Genomic DNA, 22,568 nt, shown 5'->3' on the forward strand with positions numbered 1-22,568 from the left:
TACCACCTACACATGCTATGACATCTTCTGGTTTCAATGATGTTTCTAGAGACAATATCTCTCTCATCATCACTCAATGCCTAGGTTTACCTCCACTGTATTCACATCCTACCATACCTTTGTCTGTACATTGTACCTTGAAGCTATTTTATCGCCCCCAGAAACCTGCTCCTTTTACGCTCTATTCTGGACGTCATAGATGACCAATTCTTATAGCTTTTAGCCGTACCCTTATCCTGCTCCTCCTCTGTTCCTCTGGTGATGTAGAGGTGAATCCAGGCCCTGCAGTGCCTAGCTCCACTCCGATTCCCCAGGCGCTCTCTTTTGATGACTTCTGTAACCGTAATAGCCTTGGTTTCATGCATGTTAACATTAGAAGCCTTCTCCCTAAGTTTGTTTTATTCACTGCTTTAGCACACTCTGCCAACCCGGATGTCCTAGCCGTGTCTGAATCCTGGCTTAGGAAGGCCACCAAAAACTCTGAAATCTTTATCCCTAACTACATTTTCAGACAAGATAGAATGACCAAAGGGGGCGGTGTTGCAATCTACTGCAGAGATAGCCTGCAGAGTTCTGTCCTACTATCCAGGTCTGTACCCAAACAATTTGAACTTCTACTTTAAAAAAAATCTATCTCTCTAAAAACAAGTCTCTCACCGTTGCCGCCTGCTATAGACCACCCTCTGCCCCCAGCTGTGCTCTGGACACCATATGTGAACTGATTGCCCCCCATCTATCTTCAGAGCTCGTGCTGCTAGGTGACCTAAACTGGAACATGCTTAACACCCCAGCCATCCTACAATCTAAACTTGATGCTCTCAATCTCACACAAATTATCAATGAACCTACCAGGTAGACAGGTGTCTTTTATACTGATAACAAGTTCAAACAGGTGCCATTAATACAGGTAACGAGTGGAGGACAGAGGAGCCTCTTAAAGAAGAAGTTACAGGTCTGTGAGAGCCAGAAATCTTGGTTGTTTGTAGGTGACCAAATACTTGTTTTCCACCATAATTTGCAAATAAATTCATAAAAAATCCTACAATGTGATTTTCTGGATTTATTTTTCTCATTTTGTCTGTCATAGTTGACGTGTACCTATGATGAAAATTACAGGCCTCTCATCTTTTTAAGTGGGAGAACTTGCACAATTGGTGGCTGACTAAATACTTTTTTCCCCCACTGTACCTAGGTGTCTGGTTAGACTGTAAGCTCTCCTTCCAGACTCACATCAAACATCTCCAATCTAAAGTTAAATCTACAATTGGCTTCCTATTTCGCAACAAAGCATCCTTCACTCATGCTGCCAAACATACCCTCGTAAAACTGACCATCCTACCGATCCTCAACTTCGGCGATGTCATTTACAAAATACCCTACTCAAACTGGATGCAGTCTATCACAGTGCCATCTGTTTTGTCACCAAAGCCCCATATACTACCCACCACTGTGACCTGTACGATCTCATTGGCTGGCCCTCGCTTCATACTCGTTGCCAAACCTACTGGCTCCAGGTAATCTACAAGACCCTGCTAGGTAAAGTCCCCCCTTATCTCAGCTCACTGGTCACCATAGCAGCACCCACTCGTTGCACGCGCTCCAGCAGATATCTCTCTGGTCACCCCCAAAGCCAATTCCTCCTTTGGCCGTCTCTCCTTCCAGTTCTCCGCTGCCAATGACTGGAACGAACTACAAAAATCTCTGAAACTGGAAACACTTATCTCTCTCACTAGCTTTAATCACCAGCTGTCAGAGCAGCTCACAGATCACTGCACCTGTACATAGCCCATCTATAATTTAGCCCAAACAACTACCTCTTCCCCTACTGTATTTATTTATTTAGCTCCTTTGCACCCCATTATTTCTATTTCTACTTTTCACTTTCTTCCACTACAAATCTACCATTCCAGTGTTTTACTTGCTATATTGTATTTACTTTGCCACCATGGCCTTTTTTTGCCTTTACCTCCCTTATCTCACCTCATTTGCTCACATTGTATATAGACTTATTTTTCTACTGTATTATTGACTGTATGTTTGTTTTACTCATTTACATTACATTTACATTTAAGTAATTTAGCAGACGCTCTTATCCAGAGCGACTTACAAATTGGTGCATTCACCTTATGATATCCAGTGGAACAACCACTTTACAATAATGCATCTAAATCTTTTAAGGGGGGGTTAGAAGGATTACTTTATCCTATCCCAGGTATTCCTTAAAGAGGTGGGGTTTCAGGTGTCTCCGGAAGGTGGTGATTGACTCCGCTGTCCTGGCGGCGTGAGGGAGCTTGTTCCACCATTGGGGTGCCAGAGCAGCGAACAGTTTTGACTGGGCTGAGCGGGAACTGTGCTTCCTCAGAGGTAGGGGGCCAGCAGGCCAGAGGTGGATGAACGCAGTGCCCTTGTTTGGGTGTAGGGCCTGATCAGAGCCTGAAGGTATGGAGGTGCCGTTCCCCTCACAGCTCCGTAGGCAAGCACCATGGTCTTATAGCGGATGCGAGCTTCAACTGGAAGCCAGTGGAGAGAGCGGAGGAGCGGGGTGACGTGAGAGAACTTGGGAAGGTTGAACACCAGACGGGCTGCGGCGTTCTGGATGAGTTGTAGGGGTTTAATGGCACAGGCAGGGAGCCCAGCCAACAGCGAGTTGCAGTAATCCAGACGGGAGATGACAAGTGCCTGGATTAGGACCTGCGCCGCTTCCTGTGTGAGGCAGGGTCGTACTCTGCGAATGTTGTAGAGCATGAACCTACAGGATCGGGTCACCGCCTTGATGTTAGTGGAGAATGACAGGGTGTTGTCCAGGATCACGCCAAGGTTCTTAGCACTCTGGGAGGAGGACACAAGGGAGTTGTCAACCGTGATGGCGAGATCATGGAACGGGCAGTCCTTCCCCGGGAGGAAGAGCAGCTCTGTCTTGCCGAGGTTCAGCTTGAGGTGGTGATCCGTCATCCACACTGATATGTCTGACAGACATGCAGAGATGCGATTCGCCGCCTGGTTATCAGAAGGGGGAAAGGAGAAGATTAATTGTGTGTCGTCTGCATAGCAATGATAGGAGAGACCATGTGAGGATATGACAGAGCCAAGTGACTTGGTGTATAGCGAGAATAGGAGAGGGCCTAGAACAGAGCCCTGGGGGACACCAGTGGTGAGAGCGCGTGGTGCGGAGACAGATTCTCGCCACGCCACCTGGTAGGAGCGACCTGTCAGGTAGGACGCAATCCAAGCGTGGGCCGCGCCGGAGATGCCCAACTCGGAGAGGGTGGAGAGGAGGATCTGATGGTTCACAGTATCAAAGGCAGCAGATAGGTCTAGAAGGATGAGAGCAGAGGAGAGAGAGTTAGCTTTAGCAGTGCGGAGAGCCTCCGTGACACAGAGAAGAGCAGTCTCAGTTGAATGCCCAGTCTTGAAACCTGACTGATTAGGATCAAGAAGGTCATTCTGAGAGAGATAGCAGGAGAGCTGGCCAAGGACGGCACGTTCAAGAGTTTTGGAGAGAAAAGAAAGAAGGGATACTGGTCTGTAGTTGTTGACATCGGAGGGATCGAGTGTAGGTTTTTTCAGAAGGGGTGCAACTCTCGCTCTCTTGAAGACGGAAGGGACGTAGCCAGCGGTCAAGGATGAGTTGATGAGCGAGGTGAGGTAGGGGAGAAGGTCTCCGGAAATGGTCTGGAGAAGAGAGGAGGGGATAGGGTCAAGTGGGCAGGTTGTTGGGCGGCCGGTCGTCACAAGACGCGAGATTTCATCTGGAGAGAGAGGGGAGGAAGAGGTCAAAGCACAGGGTAGGGCAGTGTGAGCAGGACCAGCGGTGTCGTTTGACTTAGCAAACGAGGATCGGATATCGTCAACCTTCTTTTCAAAATGGTTGACGAAGTCATCCGCAGAGAGGGAGGGGGGGGATTCAGGAGGGAGGAGAAGGTAGCAAAGAGCTTCCTAGGGTTAGAGGCAGATGCTTGGAATTTAGAGTGGTAGAAAGTGGCTTTAGCAGCAGAGACAGAAGAGGAGAATGTAGAGAGGAGGGAGTGAAAGGATGCCAGGTCCGCAGGGAGGCGAGTTTTCCTCCATTTCCGCTCGGCTGCCCGGTGCCCTGTTCTGTGAGCTCGCAGTGAGTCGTCGAGCCACGGAGCAGGAGGGGAGGACCGAGCCGGCCTGGAGGATAGGGGACAGAGAAAATCAAAGGATGCAGAAAGGGAGGAGAGGAGGGTTGAGGAGGCAGAATCAGGAGATAGATTGGAGAAGGTTTGAGTAGAGGGAAGAGATGATAGGATGGAAGAGGAGAGAGTAGCGGGAGAGAGAGAGCGAAGGTTGGGACGGCGCAATACCATCCGAGTAGGGGCAGAGTGAGAAGTGTTGGATGAGAGCGAGAGGGAAAAGGATACAAGGTAGTGGTCGGAGATTTGGAGGGGAGTTGCAATGAGATTAGTGGAAGAACAGCATCTAGTAAAGATGAGGTCAAGCGTATTGCCTGCCTTGTGAGTAGGGGGGGAAGGTGAGAGGGTGAGGTCAAAAGAGGAGAGGAGTGGAAAGAAGGAGGCAGAGAGGAATGAGATAAAGGTAGACGTGGGGAGGTTAAAGTCACCCAGAACTGTGAGAGGTGAGCCATCCTCAGGAAAGGAACTTATCAAGGCGTCAAGCTCATTGATGAACTCTCCAAGGGAACCTGGAGGGCGATAAATGATAAGGATGTTAAGCTTGAAAGGGCTGGTAACTGTGACAGCATGGAATTCAAATGAGGAGATAGACAGATGGGTCAGGGGAGAAAGAGAGAATGTCCACTGGCTCGATGCTCTAGGGGTATGCGAGAACACGTGGGCAGACGAGGAGAGAGCAGTAGGAGTAGCAGTGTTATCTGTGGTAATCCATGTTTCCGTCAGCGCCAGGAAGTCTAGGGACTGGAGGGTAGCATAGGCTGAGATGAACTCAGCCTTGTTGGCCGCAGACCGGCAGTTCCAGAGGCTGCCGGAGACTTGGAACTCCACGTGGGTCGTGTGCGCTGGGACCACCAGGTTAGAGTGGCAGCGGCCACACGGTGTGAAGCGTTTGTATGGCCTGTGCAGAGGGGAGAGAACAGGGATAGACAGACACATAGTTGACAAGCTACAGAAGTGTTGTTTCTTGTATTATTGTCTCCTGTGTCTTTAGAGAACTGTTTCACTTTGATATCCTTTTTCTTCTGTCCTGATTTTCTCTTTCTTTTCTTCTGTTAACTAGATATTCTTTGTTGTTCTTCGTTAGCTAGCTAGCTTCTTCCAAAAGAGTCCCTAGCAACTGCTTAGCAACTGGTAAACAATTCAGCTAGCTAAGATAACTACAATTTTATGAAAAATAGTTAAAAAATAGTTATTTTTCAAAAGCCTATCTTCTTTGTTTGTTGCTTGTTTTTTCTCCTATTCAGTCTTGCAGTTTTCTTTTGCTTTTTTCCGATGTACTTCACTCTAAAAACCATGTAAATTTCAATATTTATTCATTTATTCAATATTTTACTCCATGTGTAACTCTGTTGTTGTATGTGTTGTATGTGTATCTTGGCCAGGTCGCAATTGTAAATGAGAACTTGTTCTCAACTTGCCTACCTGGTTAAATAAAGGTGAAATAAAAAATTTAAAAACTTCACTTTTCTTTCACTGCTCAACAACTTCAGATAGGTGACATTCTGGACAGCCCTTATTCTTACTACCTTCATCACCCTAACAGGACACTTCAGAAATTCGGGTGCATGTTCTCCACCACAATTGCAGCATTTAGGCTCAGCTGGCACATAATACTCCTTCCGTCGACACATACTTGACACAGCCACTGCCTGTTCACCCCACTACCATCCAGAAGGCGAGGTCAGTACAGTTGCATCAAAGCTGGGACCGAGAGACTGAAAAACAGAGTCGAAACCGCAAGTCCGGGACAAGGTAGCATGTCTGTTGAAACTGGTAAAAAAATAAAAATATCTGGAAAAACAATTCCCCTTCGATTCCCTCGAAGTGGAATTGTTTTTCTAAATCTTTGAATTTGCTGTCGAATGGCCTGCTCCTTCTCCATTTTCGGAACACCAGTCCGCTCCCCCAAAGTGACCGCCACTCTCTCTCTTTGGGCACTCAGGAGTCCGCTGGGATGGTCCTAGAGTCAGATATAAGTTACACAAATAATTGATGGTAATTTCTCTCTGTCTACATCTGACATAATATAGTAGACTTACCATTGGCACAGCAGTCAATGATACCGTGTAGGAGCTCAGAACAGAAACACCGTGTCTTCTCCTCCTTGATGGGTTTCACCACTAACGCCCTGGCAGCCTTGGAGAACTCTTGCTTTAAACGGAGCACTCCCTCCTTTGTTGTAACCTGCTGTCTGTCCACTGAATAATTGCGGTCCAAGGCAGGCACTTGGGAGTTTTGCGACCATTCCCTGCTGGCCGAACATGTTCCTCTTGGGCATGTATTTTAATGTACAGGGCATGTACACTTGAGTTCACCAGTCACACTTCATCACCTAGAAAATAAAATATCTAATTCATTTAACTAGAGGTTAATAAATAGGCTACTAGAATTATTATATTACTGATTTTTTTAAATCAATTGGTTGTAGTTATTCACATAGGAAGGCAAAAAAAGGGGTTAAAATGTGCTCATTAATTTACTCAAAATGTTGCAGCATATGTACAGAAATTGTTGATACTTTTTTAAAAACCGTCTTGAGATCCTTCAACAACCTCCAGGACACCTACAGCACCCGTTGTCACAGGAAGGCCAAAAATATCAAGGACATCAACCAGCTGAGCTACGGCCTGTTCACCCTGCTATCATCCAGAAGGCGAGGTTAGTACAGGTGCATCAAAGCTGGGACAGAGAGACTGAAAAACAGATTCTATCTCAAGGCCATCAGACTGTTAAATAGCCATCACTAGCCAGCCTCCACCCAGTACCCTGCCCTGAACTTTAGTCACTGTCACTAGACGGCTACCACCAGGTTACTCTACCCTGTCCTGACTTTAGTCACTGTCACTAGACAGCTACCACCTGGTTACTCTACCCTGTCCTGAACTTTAGTCACTGTCACTAGACGGCTACCACCTGGTTACTCTACCCTGTCCTGAACTTTAGTCACTGTCACTAGACGGCTACCACCAGGTTACTCTACCCTGTCCTGAACTTTAGTCACTGTCACTAGACGGCTACCACCTGGTTACTCTACCCTGTCCTGAACTTTAGTCACTGTCACTAGACAGCTACCACCAGGTTACTCTACCCTGTCCTGAACTTTAGTCACTGTCACTAGACGGCTACCACCTGGTTACTCTACCCTGTCCTGAACTTTAGTCACTGTCACTAGACGGCTACCACCTGGTTACTCTACCCTGTCCTGAACTTTAGTCACTGTCACTAGACGGCTACCACCAGGTTACTCTACCCTGTCCTGAACTTTAGTCACTGTCACTAGACGGCTACCACCAGGTTACTCTACCCTGTCCTGAACTTTAGTCACTGTCACTAGACGGCTACCACCAGGTTACTCTACCCTGCACCTTAGGCTGATGCCCTGTGTACATAGACAACCTTGTACGTGGCTTGATTCATGTGTCCTTCACAAAGATAAATCTGCCCGAGTCCAGCCTTGCTGAAGGACCCCCAGATCATCACCAGTCCTCCACCAAATGTCAGTGGGTGCGAGACACTGTGGCTTGTAGGCCTCTCCAGGTCTCCACCCACTGTGAAATCTGGTGGAGGATCGGTGATGTTCTGGGGGGGCTTCAGCAAGGCTGGAATCGGGCAGATTTGTCTTTGTGAAGGACACATGAATCAAGCCACGTACACGGTTGTTCTGGAAGAAAACTTGCTTCCTTCTGCTCTGACAATGTTCTCCAACTCTGAGGATTGTTTTTTCCATCAGGACAATGCTCCATGCCACACAGCCTGATCAAGAGCCTGTCATGGCCAGTCCAATCTCCAGACCTAAACCCCATTGAAACCTCTGGATGGTCACAAGCCATCAAACAAAGCCGAGCTGCTTGAATTTTTGCGCCAGGAGTGGCATAAAGTCACCCAACATCAATGTGAAAGACTGGCGGAGAACATGCCAAGACGCATGAAAGTTGTGATTGAACAATCAGGGTTATTCCACCAAATATTGATTTCTGAACTCTTCCTAAGTTACAACATTAGTATTGTGTTGTTTAAAAATTAATATGAACTTATTTTCTTTGCATTATTCGAGGTCTGACAACACTGCATCTTTTTTGTTATTTTAACCAGTTGTCATTTTCTGCAAATAAATGCTCTAAATGACAATATTTCTATTTGGAATTTGCGAGAAATGTCAGTAGTTTATAGAATGAAACAAAAAATGTAATTTACCCAAACACATACCTATAAATAGTAAAACCAGAGAAACGGATCATTTTGCAGTGGTCTCTTCATTTTTTCCAGAGCTGTGATATATAAATAATTTAGTATTCTACTGTATTCTAGTCAATGCCACACCTACATTGCTTGTCCAAGTAGTTATATATTTCTTAATTCCATTATTTTACTTTTAGATGTGTGTATTGTTGTGAATTGTTAGATATTACAGCACTGTTGGAGCTAGGAACACAAGCATTTCTCCACACCCGCAATAACATCTGTTAAATGTGTATATGACCAATAACATTTGATTTGAGGACTTTTTCCTCACTGCCTCAAAAGCTGCTGACAATGTGTTCATCGTGTTCCTTCTTCAGGTGTGTGGGGGGGGTGCTCACAGCAGTTCAGTGTGCCTCCAGTGACCCACTGGTGTTCATTGGTGATGAGGTGAACTGCGGTGATCCACTTTTCTTTTAGCACCTGAACACTCCAACCAGCAGTGGTTGGTTTGGAAACTGTAGATGCGCTGTTGGTTTGGAAACTGACGCAGCGACATGGGCACCAGGCTGGGAGGTGACATGTTTCCACAAATGTGGAGTGGGAGCCACCAGTAAGGAAGACAGACCACTGATGGCACTACCTGCAAACAACTTTCCCACTCTGGTCTGGGACTCCCACTTCCTCCTGTGGCCCACAACACTGTCTCCATGGTGATGGCAAAACCATTTATTTTCAGGGATGAACTGATGACACCAGCTCGAATCCTGGCTCATGGCAGACATTGAACAACTCCTTCAGCTTGCTATCAAAGACTATGCATTTCTGATCTTGCACACACTCTTCGATTGTATCTCTTGGCTCGCACTGTGATGATTGTGTGTCTGAGCTCTCAGGTTCATACAGCGACTCCTGGTCTTCACTCATCTCACTCCCTGTCAGCTCTGTGGCCAATAGAGGCAGGACTCGGTTGTATACTGATGGTGGTGAGAGCAATCTAGCTGGGCCTCGAGCGCTTTAGTTATGGTCCCGGTGGAGCTCTTTTCCACCGCAGCACAGGAACAATCTGGCAACCAGGGGTTTGTTTGGCATGCTGTACTAACCGTTCTTTCCTGTTGGTGTAAAAATATTAAGGCATCTATTAAGCTTTAGTTATATTCAAGAGTCACTGCATATTGTCAATTTTATATATTGAAAATGGCATCAGTGATGACAGATTGTGTCTTGAAATAAACAAACAATAGCCTTAGAAATAACATGGATTTACATGTACCTCCTCTTGCACAATCTCCAGGATGAAAACCTTTTCAGGGATGACAATATCATCCTGAAAACAAACAAATGTTTTGTTAAGATTAAGACAACTGAACCCAAATATATCAGTTGGCGTTAACAAGCTACCAGTCATGTATGCTGTCAACACACACAGCAAAGCAAATACAGGAAAATGTATTTTTCAGCAAACATTAGCTATGTCAACTTCAGTCTAGCTAAATAAGGTGGAGCTAACAAAGCATTCCAAAAACAAATCTGTCAACAAAATGTATTACTTGACTTTCTGAGGTGGAAGCTAGCTACAGTAACTACCTAATAACAGAGCTACACGGAGAAACTGTTTTAGTTGCTGGGGTTGTAGAGTTTTTAATTTTTAATTTAACCTTTATTTAACTAGGCAAGTCACTTAAGAACAAATTCTTATTTACAATGACGGCCTACCCCGGCCAAACCCTAACGACGCTGGGCCAAATGTGCGCCGCCCTATGTGACTCCCAATTACGGCCGGTTGTGATACTGCCTGGAATCGAACCAGGGTCTGACGATTCTTAGACCGCTGCGCCACTCAGAGTTAAAACAAAGTTATCCAGGGTCTAACGGTAGACGAGTCAACAACAATCATGACTCATGGTCGGTTAACGTTACCAGGCTCAATTGACTCGCGTCGCCTCTTTCCGACGTTTGGCTTGACTCCGAAGTCAGCGATGTTGATGATGGTCGGTCGGTAACCCCTACTGTACACCATACCCCTCCAAATTGAAGATGGAGGGGCAAGCAGAGGGCTTCAGCGTAGGTTTAAGGACTCCTTTACATTCTGAAACTCCCGGTTGCCGCATCGAACGTGCCCTTCATCGCAAAGTCTTTCTCCGCGAAGTACTGCCTGCAGATCTTGCTTGCTGAGCTGGCACGTTTCTTCCTTTCTTTAGGACATGGAGACACTTCTTCAAAAGTTGTTGGTCCTTGGACTGCCGATGTACCTACCCGATAGAATTTTTTTTTTTTCGTACAGCCTGGCGCTATACAGTTCATGTCTGAATCACTAAATTGTTGTTGTCATCATGTCCTTGTACTTCGATTCACTCTCCGCGCGAAAATTCAACACCAGGCTGATTCCTGCCAGTGACGCACTGGCGTCAGTCGTTACTATGGCAATTCAAAATGGCGCCGACCAGAGCTCAAATGAACCTTGTCGACGATCAAAATACTAAATACAGAGACGTTTTTATGTTCAAGTATTGTAGGGTATTAGTTGATTGATTACATCTCTTTGCTTAGATTTACTTCCTAAACTGTTTCCATTGCCCTTTTTAACTGTTTGATCATAATATCGTAATTCAAATAACATTTTATTTACATAGAACATTTTTACAAAAGTAAATACCTTAAACCTACAACATGAGTGATCTAGAATGTATTTGCTTTCCTAACAGTGTTGTCCAAATCCTGCATTTTTATTACCAACCCCTGACAGAAGATGTTTGTTACATTTTCTTCTTTTTGTTTTCATTCTGTTTTGTTTATTTGTGGACGGCAAGTATATGACTATCCAGGTTCACTTTGTGTCTGAAGCTTATCCCGCAGTCAGCACAGTTAAATGTCTCTCCTATGTGAGTCAATATATGCTTTTTAAGGCTATATTTCTGTCTGAAGCTTTTCCCGCAGTCCCCACAGGTAAAAGGTGTCTCTCCTGTGTGAGTCAGTAAATGAACAGTTAGGTTTCCCTTATGGTTGAAGCTTTTCCCGCAGGCACCACAGCTAAATGGTTTTTCTCCTGTGTGAGTCCGTATATGCCTGTTAAGGGTAGCCTTCTGTCTGAAGCTTTTCCCGCAGTCACCACAGACAAATGGTTTCTCTCCTGTGTGAGTCCGTATATGCATGTTAAGGGTATCCTTGCGACTGAACCTTTTCCTGCAGTTATCACAGCTAAATGATTTTTCTCCCGTGGAGGTCTGTATATGCCTGTTCAGGGTCCCCGTGCAATTTAATATTTTCCCGCAGTCATGTTTTTTAGACGTGGTGCTGGGTTTCCTCAATGGTGGGCTGGAATCCAATGGTGGGCTTATGTCAAATCCTACTAGATCACTGCTTGCAGCTGAGCTGTGGCTGGAGACATTGTCTTGATTATCTCGAGGGTCATAAGGATTGTCGAGGTGGGTCACTGTGCCAAAAGGTTTGAGATCCAATTCTTTAGAGTCACTCTCTCTGTTCACCACAGTCTTGGTTTGGGAAAGAGTCAAGGACTGAAGTAGGTCGTCCTGTTCATAATCACTTTTCACACAGGAAGGAGTGAACATGAACTCTACAATGTCAGGCTCCAGCCCTTGAAGCTGCCCTGCCACCTGAGTGGTCCCGACTTCCTCATCTTCCTCTTTAATCTGCATGGGTTCTGGGTTATCCGTCCCCAGACTGGAGTTCCATTCCTCCTGGTCACAGTGCTGCTGCACAGGGTTAACCTCCTCCTCAGAGACGGTAAGCGAGAACTGGAGGGAGTCTGTTCTACATCGTTTCATCTCCGGTTTGATCCGCAGCAATCTCCGTAGCCGGTCATTCTCCACTTTAGATCGGGAAATCTCCTCCTGGTACTCCGCTACCACTTTCTCTACTGCCCCCATAATCTCTACGGTAGCCACTGTTAAACGCGTATTAACAAACACACTCAAAGACTGTAATTTTGCCATTTTCAGTGGACGGAGACTTAGGTATTCCGTTAACTGCGTCTAAAATCCATGTAAGGAATGTGCCTGTTGCAAATTAAAAACAAACCTTCCTCCAATTCTACTTCCTTGTTGTCTTGTTCTTTATTGTTTGTCAGCGGTTAGCTAGCCTGAAACGGACAACAGCGCCGCTAGCTGGATAGAGTTCTGATATGGGATAGATATACTACATGTCCAAAAGTATATGAACACCTGCTCGTCGAACATCTCATTCCAACATCATGGGTATTAATATGGAGTTGGTCCCCCTTTGCTGCTATAACAGCCTCCACTCTTCTGGGAAGACTTTCCACTAGATGTTGGAACATTGCTGTGGGGACCTTCCATTCAGCCACAAGAGCATTAGTGAGGTTGGGTACTGTTGTTGAGTGATTAGTCCTGGCTGCAGTCAGTGTTCCAATTTATCCCAAAGGTGTTCGATAGGGTTGAGGTCAGGGCTCTGTGCAGGCCAATCAAGTTCTTAGACAACGATCTCGATTTCTGTATGGACGTCGCTTTGTGCACAGGGGCATTGTCATGAAGAAACAGGAAAGAGCCTTCCCCAAACTGTTGCAATAAAGTTGGAAGTACAGAATCGTCTAGAATGTCATGTATGCTTTATGTAACCGATGTGAAATGGCTAGCTAGTTAGCGGGGTGCGCGCTAATAGCGTTTCAATCGGTGACGTCACTCGCTCTGAGACCTTGAAGTAGTTCTGCTCTGCAAGGGACACGGCTTTTGTGGAGCGATGGGTAACTATGCTTCGAGGATGGCTGTTGTCTGTCTGTGCAGAGGGTCCCTGGTTCGAGCCCAGGTAGGGGCGAGGAAAGGGACGGAAGCTATACTGTTACGTATACAGTGCATTCGGAAAGTATTCAGACATCTTGTCTTTTTCCACATTTTGTTACGTTAGCCTTATTCTAAAATGGATTAAATGAAACATTTTCAGCATCAGTCTACATGCAATAACCCATAATGACAAAGCAAAATCAGGTTTATAAAAAAATAAAAAACAGATACCTTATTTACATAAGTATTCAGACCCTTTGCTATGAAAATGGAAATTGAGCTCAGGTCTGTCCTGTTTCCATTGATCACCCTTGAGATATTTCTACAGCTTGATTGGAGTCCACCTGTAAATTACATTTATTTGACATGTTTTTGAAAGGCATACACCTGTCTATATAAGGTCCCACAGTTGACAGTGCATGTCAGAGCAAAAACCAAGCCATGAAGTCGAAGGAATTGTCCGTAGAGTGCAGAGACGGGATTGTGTCAAGGCACAGATCTGGGGAATGGTAGCAAAACATTTCTGCAGCATTGAAGGTCCCCAAGAACACAGTAGCCTCCATCATTCTTAAATGGAAGACATTTGGAACCACCAAGACTCTTCCTAGAGCTGCCCGTCCGGCCAAACTGAGCAATCGGGGGAGAAGGGCCTTGGTCAGGGAAGTGACCGAGAACCCGATTGTTTCTCTGACAGAGCTCCAGAGTTCGTCTGTGGAGATGGGAGAATCTTCCAGAAGGACAACCCTCTCTGCAGCACTCCACCAATCAGGCCTTTAAGGTAGAGTGGCCAGACGGAAGCCACTTCTCAGTAAAAAAGCACGACAGTCCGCTTGGAGTTTGCCAAAAGGCACCTAAAGGACTCTGACCATGAGAAACAAGATTCTCTTTTCTAAAGAAACCAATATTGAACTCTTTGGCCTGAATGCCAAGTGTCACGTCTGGAGGAAACCTGGCACCATCCCTACGGTGAAGCACGGTGGTGGCAGCATCATGCAGTGAGGATGTTTTTCAGCAGCAGGGACTGGTTGACAAGTCAGGATCAAGGGAAGATGAACGGAGCAAAGTACATCAAGAGATCCTTGATGAAAATCTGCTCCAGAGTGCTCCGGACCTCAGACTGGGGCGAAGGTTCACCTTCCAACAGGACAGCACAGGAGTGGCTTCGGGACAAGTCTCTTATTGTCCTTGAGTGGCCCAGCCAGAGACCGAACTTTAACCCAATCGAACATTCCTGGAAAGACCTGAAAATAGCTGTGCAGCGATGCTCCCCATCCAATCTGACAGTGCTTGAGAGGATCTGCAGAGAAGAGTGGGAGAAACTCCCCAAATACAGGTGTGCCAAGCTTGTAGCGTCATACCCAAGAAGACTCGAAGCTGTAATCGCTGCCAAAGGTGCTTCAACAAAGTACTGAGTAAAGGGTCTGAATACTTATGTAAATGTGATATTACAGTTTTAAAAACCTGTTTTTGCTTTGTCATTATGGGGTATTGTGTGTAGATTAATGAGGGGGGAAAAAACGATTTAATACATTTTAGAATAAGGCTGTAACATAACAAAATGTGGAAAAAGTCAAAGGGTCTGAATACTTTCCGAATGCACTGTATCACCTTACATACAGTTATTTTTGATTGACAACCCAGCATTGTGTGATTGGATTGCAGATGGAACCTTATAGCACGAAGTTAAAAGGTATTTGCACAGATTTTATTTATTGTACTTTTCAAAAAATCTCACAAGGACCACCTGAATAAAAGGGATGATTCACCCTGATAACTGAATATAGTCAGTGACTACCTTGTGTTACCCTGTACACCTGTAGAGAACAGAGTGTTTGGGTATAGGAGGGAGGTAGAAGTTGTAAATTGATTTTTTTTTTTACTAGTTTAATCACGTAATAAATATTACAGAGAATTTATTTGATAAAATAACAGTCTTCACTTTTAATGATGCCAAAGACACAAGTATTTTGTATAGATTGTTGACCAAAACTGACAATTAAATCCATTTTAATCCCACTTTGTATCACAACAAAATGTGGAAAAAGTCAAGTGATGTGAATACTTTCGAAAGGCACTGTATAATTATTTACAATATCATTGAAATAGTTTTCCTTTCAAAATATGGTAATTATGGATGTTAATTGAGGAGAACGGGCTCATGGTAATGAATGGAGCAGAATAGCTGGAATGGTATCAAATACATCATTGCCGTTCCAATCACTCCATTCCAGACATTATTATGAGCCGTCCTCCCCTCAACAGCCTCCACTGATTGAGGTGGGGTTTTGAAGTGATTTTTCTCTAATTTATGCTTTGTATAGGATGAGTCAACAACATTATTTGGGTATGAGTTAAAAGAATATGAACTTTTAAAAGGGAGATTTTCATTGGACAGTTACTTTAAATGTTCTACAGAACTTCTTCCAGCAGTTTGAAAGTACATTCAGTATACAGTTTTATGCAAAAAATAAAGCCTATTGTGAGGACTCAAAGCTAATCAATCAAGTCAATTGATTAATGCATAATTCTAATGTATTTTTCAAACATTCAGTCACTTGTTGATTAAAGGAATATGAACTAGAGGACACAATGGGCTGTGCATAAATGTTTTTAATTTTATTCCAGGTCATCAGTTAAAGATGCACTATGCAGAAATAGCTTAGCCATTTCCTGGTTGCTAAAATTCTAATCGTTCGCCTGATTTCAGTTTGTGAAAAAACAAGCAAGTATAGTGTAGAGAATCACTGTACCATCTAAACCACTGTGAAATATAATGAACAAAAATATAAACGCAGCATGTAAAGTGTTTGTCCCATGTTTCATGAGCTGATATAAAAGATCACATAAATGTTCCATATGCACAAAAAGTTTATATCTTTCAAATTTTGGGCACGAATTTGTTTAGATACCTGTTAGTGAGCATTTCTCCTTTGCCAAAATAATACATGCACCTGACAGGTATGGCATATCAAGAAGCTGATTAAACAGCATGATCATTACACAAGTGCACCTTGTGCTGGGGACAGTAAAAGGCCACTAAAACAGGCGGTTTTGTTACACAACACAATGCCACAGATGTCTCAAGTGTTGAGGGAGCGTGCAATTGGCATGCTGACTGTAGGAATGTCCACCAGTGCTGTTGCCAAATAATTGAACATTCATTTCTCTACCATAATGTAGTTTTAGAGAATTTGGCAGTAACCCCAACCGGCCTCACAACCACAGACCACGTGTAACCACACCAGCCCAGGACATCCATATCCGGCTTCTTCACCTGCGGGATCGATTGAGACCAGCCACTCGGACAACTGATGAAACTAAGGAGTATTTCTGTCTGTAATAAAGCCCTTTTATGGTGAAAAATTCATTCTAATTGGCTGGCCCTTGCTCCCTAGTGGGTGGGCCTGGCTCCCAAGAGGGTGGGCCTATCCCTGTTGCGTTTATATTATTGTTCAGTATATATTTTCAATTACCAAAAATATTGTATTTTCAGCAGTTTGAAGTTGGTGTAGAAAACTGAAAACAAGACACAAAAACAAAACTTAAGAATGGGAAGCATAGAACTAGCGCACTTAGAAAAGCTCTACCACTTATACTTGCTTTCATCGAGAATGACAGATCTATAACTAACATTTCTATGTGAATTTTGTTGGGTTGCCCAAAAACTTACATATTGCAGCTTTAAGACTTAAATGAAGAGAATGAAATAGATCCACTAAAGACAATGTCGTCTAAAACAGCACCCGGTAGCCTAGCGGTTAAGAGCAGAAAGGTTGCTGGTTCGAATCCGAGTCGACTTGGTGAAACATCTATCGACATGCCCTTAACCCTAACTGCTCCTGTAAGTCGCTCAGGATAAGAACATCTTCTAAATTACACTTTTTCCCCCCCTAAAGTAAAACAAATAAATCAGGCAATAGAAGAGGTATAAAATTACACAATTAGAAATATAGAACAGTTGTTCTGAACTAAGAGTGCAAAAAGTAACACCTTCAGACAAAGACAAAATGTTAACACAAGTGTGGAACAAACACTTGTTATAAACTAGTCAATTGTTTGAGGAAATTAAAATGAAATAGTGCAAAACAAAAGTGCATAAACCTGTAATTTGTTTACTCTGTCTATCAGTGACAGATGTAGATCTCCTCTCCTTCAGTGTAGGCCTTGTGTGCCCACCCTTGACTGAACAAGCACTGCACCCAGATCTGCCCTGGCATGGATGAGCCAAAATCTTCCGCACAACTTCCTGTTCATCCTAATTAGTTGCTCTCTTCTGAGCACTCTTGCCACACTGTTTCTGCAAGCTGCGCTTGGCTTTTGGTATCACCTGTTTTCTCATCCTCCAGGGCACCTTGACAGGGGTATCGGTTAGAATGGTGGTCGTTCTTCTCCTTCGTCATGGGAAAAGGTCGGACAGCTACAGGGCTGAAGTTAGCCTCTCCGAATCTGAGAGTGGAAGACTCCTCTCTCGTCTCCAACATGTAGGCACATTTTTTTGCGAACAGTCGCATCACAAGTCAGACTGTTGAAATAACTTAATTTGAACGTACTTCACCCGTTGTCTGCTGATTTTTGTCCTTATATAGGAGGTCATCTGATAAAAAAATATTCAGTGTAGTGTTAGTAACCCGACTTTCAGTACGCTGGTCTGTATGACGGTTTGTATTTTCAATGCTGACGCAATTCGCACGCGACATGCACAATATGTAAACAACCGAAGAACAGACCCAACGTTGTCCCAGACGGGACATTTCCCAAGCACCGTGACTGCAAGGGAACGGGTTTTGGTCGACAACATTCGGTTACATTTGGCTATTATTAACAAATTGTGCATCACGTGGAATGCATCAGGAGATGGATAATACAAGCAACAGAACCTACCGGCGCCGTAATAAGTCAGGTAAACAACACTTTCCTGTGGATACCCCATCTCCACTTCCTACCACCAAAAGGACCAACAGCACGGAAAACCGGTAAAGTACGTTTAAATATCAATGTATTCAACATTCTGTCTTTTAAGACTATTGCGTCTTTTTTACAGTGACTTCTTTCAAACTGAGATCCATGGCGTAACCATAGGAACAGTCTGATGTTTAGACAAGGCTGACGTCATCTGTGGGGATGGATTGACTCAGTGCAGAATCACAGAATAGTTCTTCAGGTGTAGATGGATCTGAGACAGTGTGGAGGTGATCCCCAGAGGTGGAATGGGCTTGGACCTCCCCCTGCCCAGGAGAGACAGACCGCCCCACAGGACTTGCGTTGACCTCAAACCTAGGCTGGGCCTGTGGAGATCCACCACGGCCCCCTGGGGCTGCAGCTACCTCATCTGTGGTGGTGGGGGCAGGACGACCTGTTACAAAAGCAGGTGAGAATTCGGCTTCTGTAAAGACATTAGGGTTTAATGGCCATATGCCGGTACAGTGAAATCCAGCCATGACGTTGGCTGGTGTCACAGCAGATGGTAGGGCTGTTGCCACAATTCCTGGTATGTCATATATGGAGACCGTTTTGCCAGGGTACGTCTTTATCCAGCAATCAATGGCACTGTTGATGTATCTCCTCAGGGGGCCGTACACACTTCTATCCAGGGGCTGCAGCTTGTGGGAGCAGTGAGGAGGGAAGGAGAGCAGCACGACGCCATTGGCTTTGCAGTAGTCCATGCCCTGGAGTGAGAGGTGAGAGGCTTGATTATCCAGAAGCAGCAGCTGTGGGGACACCCTGGTGTACTTCACAAAATGTTGCAAGAAGGCCAGGAAGTCATTCTCCATCATCCAACCAGAACCACTAGCAGTGCCCATGCAACCTGTAGGCCCATCACGTAGGAAGTGATCAAGGTACTTATTGTGGGCAAAGATGAAGTGAGGTGGAATGCTGTTTCCTTGAGCATTGACCGATAGTGCCATAGTAACCATTGTTCCTCTCTCTACAGATGTTGTTGGTCCGACCTGCTTCCTCCCTCTGTTGGCAATGATTTTGTCCGGCACTTGGACTGTTGTGGTGCTGGTCTCATCCATGTTCCACACATCTTTGGCCTCAAAGTTGTGGCGGCCCAGAATGTTAATTCCAGTAAAAGCTTTAGCATTTTCAAATGTCTTCCTGAGAGCGCAGCCCTCTACCCTTTTTCAGAATTCCCATTCACTGGGGTTTCCAACATTCCTCTGAGGATGCTAAGAATTTTGTTAATTGTTTACTGTGTTTTAGTTCAGCCGTTGATGAGTTTCCTCACATGATACATTGAGTTTAAGATTGAGACACATCGCTGCACATTGAGTAGAAGCAATGTATGAGATCTGATGAGTCCGTGGAAAAGAGCAGACCCTCTGAACTATCCCTCTAAGATCCAAGGACCGACTGATGCTAATACTGCTAATAGTATTACTGTTCAGTCAGTCTACATCATGGTTTCCACAAAACTCAACAGAACCGCATGTTCTCTCTCCGTCTCACTCCTTCTCAACATGAAAATGGTCGAAGAGGAGCAAGGCATGTTTGATCCGTCTGCCTGTTTTTTTTCTGGCACATCGTTGCCCCGGAAACGTACATTTTTTGGACTCTTGTCATTCTTTTTCTATTTTCTCTGGCAATGAACAGCTCTTTGTAGTGTCATCATGAACAGTTCATTCCTACCCCCAGGAACAAAGGCTGCATTAGACTACCTGTTAAGTTCACTTAGCCCTTTCACACTACCCATTGGACTGTTGAGACTTAGAGAACGCTTCTGACAGCCGTCCTATGCCTTGTTAAGTCATTTATTGATCTGTAATATTTTGCATAGCTTTATTAGAGCTTTATTCCCTGTGTCATACTATTTTCTGTTCCCCCTCACAGTGAGTTTTGGGGGGTTGGTGCACAGCACATTTCAGTGGTGTGACAGCTGTCTTCCTGAGCTCTCAGATGACTCTGGGCCTCATGGCACTAGAAAGATATGTTTATTTGCCACAGCATCTACTACCTGAGCATAATAATTTCCAGGCATCTGCAGCTTGCCTTGAGGCTAAGCTGGGTTTTCAGTGTCAGTGTTGGTAGTGATCAACCTGGGACAAGGTTCTGTTAACAAAGCCACTGCAGGACTATTCTTGAACCTCGAATTGTGGAAGGGTCTATTTGTTTTATTCCAGAGCAAAATGTACTGTTCTTCGGCCCTCCCAGCCTCATCTTGACTCTTTCAGTCATCATCATCCGCTCCTGTTATGGACGCATGTAGTAGAAAGCACGCAGGGCTGCTGTGGTAAGCCAAGGTAACATCTGCCATGCCGGTAGCACTGTAGCCTTTTACCTCTGCATGTTTCTACTACAGCTGCTGCCATTCATATACTGTCTAACCTCGACACTACTAAATCCAAAAAAAACGAATCAAATAAAGTTGTATTAGTCGCATGCGCCGAATACAACAGCTGTAGACCTTACAGTGAAATGCTTACCTACGAGCCCCTAACCAACAATGCAGTTAAAAAAAAAAATAATAGAAATAAAAGTAACAAGTAATTGAAGAGCAGCAGTAAAATAACAATAGCGAGACTATATACAGGGGGGTACCGGTACAGAGTCAATGTGCAGGTAATTGAGGTTATATGTACAGTTGAAGTCGGAAGTTTACATACACTTAGGTTGGAGTCATTAAAACTTGTTTTTCAACCACTCCACAAATTTCTTGTTAACAAACTATAGCTTTGGCAAGTTGGTTAGGACATCTACTTTGTGCATGACACAAGTAATTTTTCCAACAATTGTTTACAAACACATTATTTCACATATTATAATTCACTGTATCACAATTCCAGTGGGTCAGAAGTTTACATACACTAAGTTGACTGTTTCTTTAAACAGCTTGGAAAATTCTAGAAAATGATGTCATAGCTTTAGAAGCTTCTGATAAGCTAATTGACATCACTGAATCAATTGGAGGTGTACCTGTGGATATATTTCAAGGCCTACCTTCAAACTCAGTGCCTCTTTGCTTGACATCATGGGAAAATCAAAAAGAAATCAGCCAAGACCTCAGAAAAAAAATTGTAGACCTCCACAAGTCTGGTTCATCCTTGGGAGCAATTTCCAAACACCTGACGGTACCACGTTCATCTGTACAAACAATAGTACGCAAGTATAAACACCATAAACACCATCCTAGAGATGAACGTACTTTGGGGTGAAAAGTGCAAATCAATCACAGAACAACAGCAAAGGACCTTGTGAAGATGCTGGAGGAAACAGTTACAAAAGTATCTATATCCACAGTAAAACAAGTCCAATATCGACATAACCTGAAAGGCTGTTCAGCAAGGAAGAAGCCACTGTTCCAAAACCGCCATAAATAAAAAGCCAGACTACGGTTTGCAACTGCACATAGGGGACAAAGATTGTACTTTTTGGAGAAATGTCCTCTGGTCTGATGAACACAAATAGAACTGTTTGGCCATAATGATCATCGTTATGTTTGGAGGAAAAAGGGGGAGGCTTGCAAGCCGAATAACACCATCCCAACGTGAAGCACGGGGGTGGCAGCATCATGTTGTGGGGGTGCTTTGCTGCAGGAGGGACTGGTGCACAAATAGATGGCATCATGAGGACGGAAAATTATGTGGCTATATTGAAGCAACATCTCAAGACATCAGTCAGGAAGTTAAAGCTTGGTCGCAAATGGGTCTTCCAAATGGACAATGACCCCAAGCATACTTCCAAAGTTGTGGCAAAATGGCTTAAGGACAACAAAGTCAAGGTATCGGAGTGACCATCACAAAGCCCTGACCCCAATCCTATTGAGAATTTGTGGGCAGAACTGAAAAGGTGTGTGCGACAAGGAGGCCTACTGACCTGACTCAGTTACACCAGCTCTGTCAGGAGGAATGGGCCAAATTTCACCCAACTTATTGTGGGAAGCTTGTGGAAGGCTACCCGAAACATTTGACCCAAGTTAAATAATTTAAAGGCAATGCTACCAAATACTAATTGAGTGTAGTAAACTTCTGACCCACTGAGAATGTGATGGAAGAAATAAAAGCTGAAATAAATCATTCTCTCTACTATTATTCTGACATTTCACATTCTTAAAATAAAGTGGTGATCCTAACTGACCTAAGACAGGGAATTTTTACTAGGATTAAATGTCAGGGATTGTGAAAAACTGAGTTTAAATGAATTTGGCTAAGGTGTATGTAAACCTCCGACTTCAAATGTATGTGATCCAACTGTTAAGTTGAATGCTTTATCAAAGTGTACACATATGTCTGAGGGACATAAAAGGCACTCTAGTTGTGCATGGAACGACCCATTGAGTGAAATGTTTCTTTAGTAACATGTGAAATGTGTTTCTCTGTTGTGATAATTACTTTTGTTCTGTTAATTAATGTGCTTGCTTCAGCATGAACACTACTGCACTAACCCATGTTTTTTATTATTCTTTGACGCTCTAGCTCTTAAAGGCCGTATGCAGCCGTTTCTTTGCTAGGACTCTCTGGGAGTGGTCTGAGTGGGAGGG

At 44.2% G+C, this 22,568-nt stretch overlaps 1 protein-coding gene and 1 long non-coding RNA gene across 2 annotated transcripts; one reads left to right on the top strand and one right to left on the bottom strand.

Moving 5' to 3' along the window:
* Positions 1 to 6,611: 6,611 nt before the first annotated feature.
* Positions 6,612 to 12,533, bottom strand: LOC106584623 (zinc finger protein 721). The gene is made up of 3 exons (XM_014170109.2): positions 10,254 to 12,533; positions 9,607 to 9,660; positions 6,612 to 9,445 (listed from the first exon to the last, which is right to left on the bottom strand). Exon 1 carries the CDS (start codon positions 12,284 to 12,286, stop codon positions 11,126 to 11,128), a length of 1,161 nt encoding a protein of 386 aa, XP_014025584.1. The 5' UTR covers positions 12,287 to 12,533; the 3' UTR covers positions 6,612 to 9,445; positions 9,607 to 9,660; positions 10,254 to 11,125.
* Positions 12,534 to 17,384: 4,851 nt separating this feature from the next.
* LOC106584622 (uncharacterized) lies at positions 17,385 to 20,639 on the top strand. The gene is made up of 4 exons (XR_001323788.2): positions 17,385 to 17,990; positions 18,132 to 18,458; positions 18,658 to 18,927; positions 19,023 to 20,639. It is a non-coding gene; the product is annotated as an uncharacterized lncRNA (long non-coding RNA).
* The last annotated feature ends 1,929 nt before the right edge of the window (positions 20,640 to 22,568 follow it).

This window comes from Salmo salar, chromosome ssa23 (genome assembly GCF_905237065.1).
Source record: "Salmo salar chromosome ssa23, Ssal_v3.1, whole genome shotgun sequence".
Lineage (NCBI taxonomy): Eukaryota > Metazoa > Chordata > Actinopteri > Salmoniformes > Salmonidae > Salmo > Salmo salar.

Coding starts and splice junctions, on each gene's coding strand:
- LOC106584623 (XM_014170109.2), bottom strand. CDS start 12,286: ATGGCAAAATTACAGTCTTTGAGTGTGTTTGTTAATACGCGTTTAACA.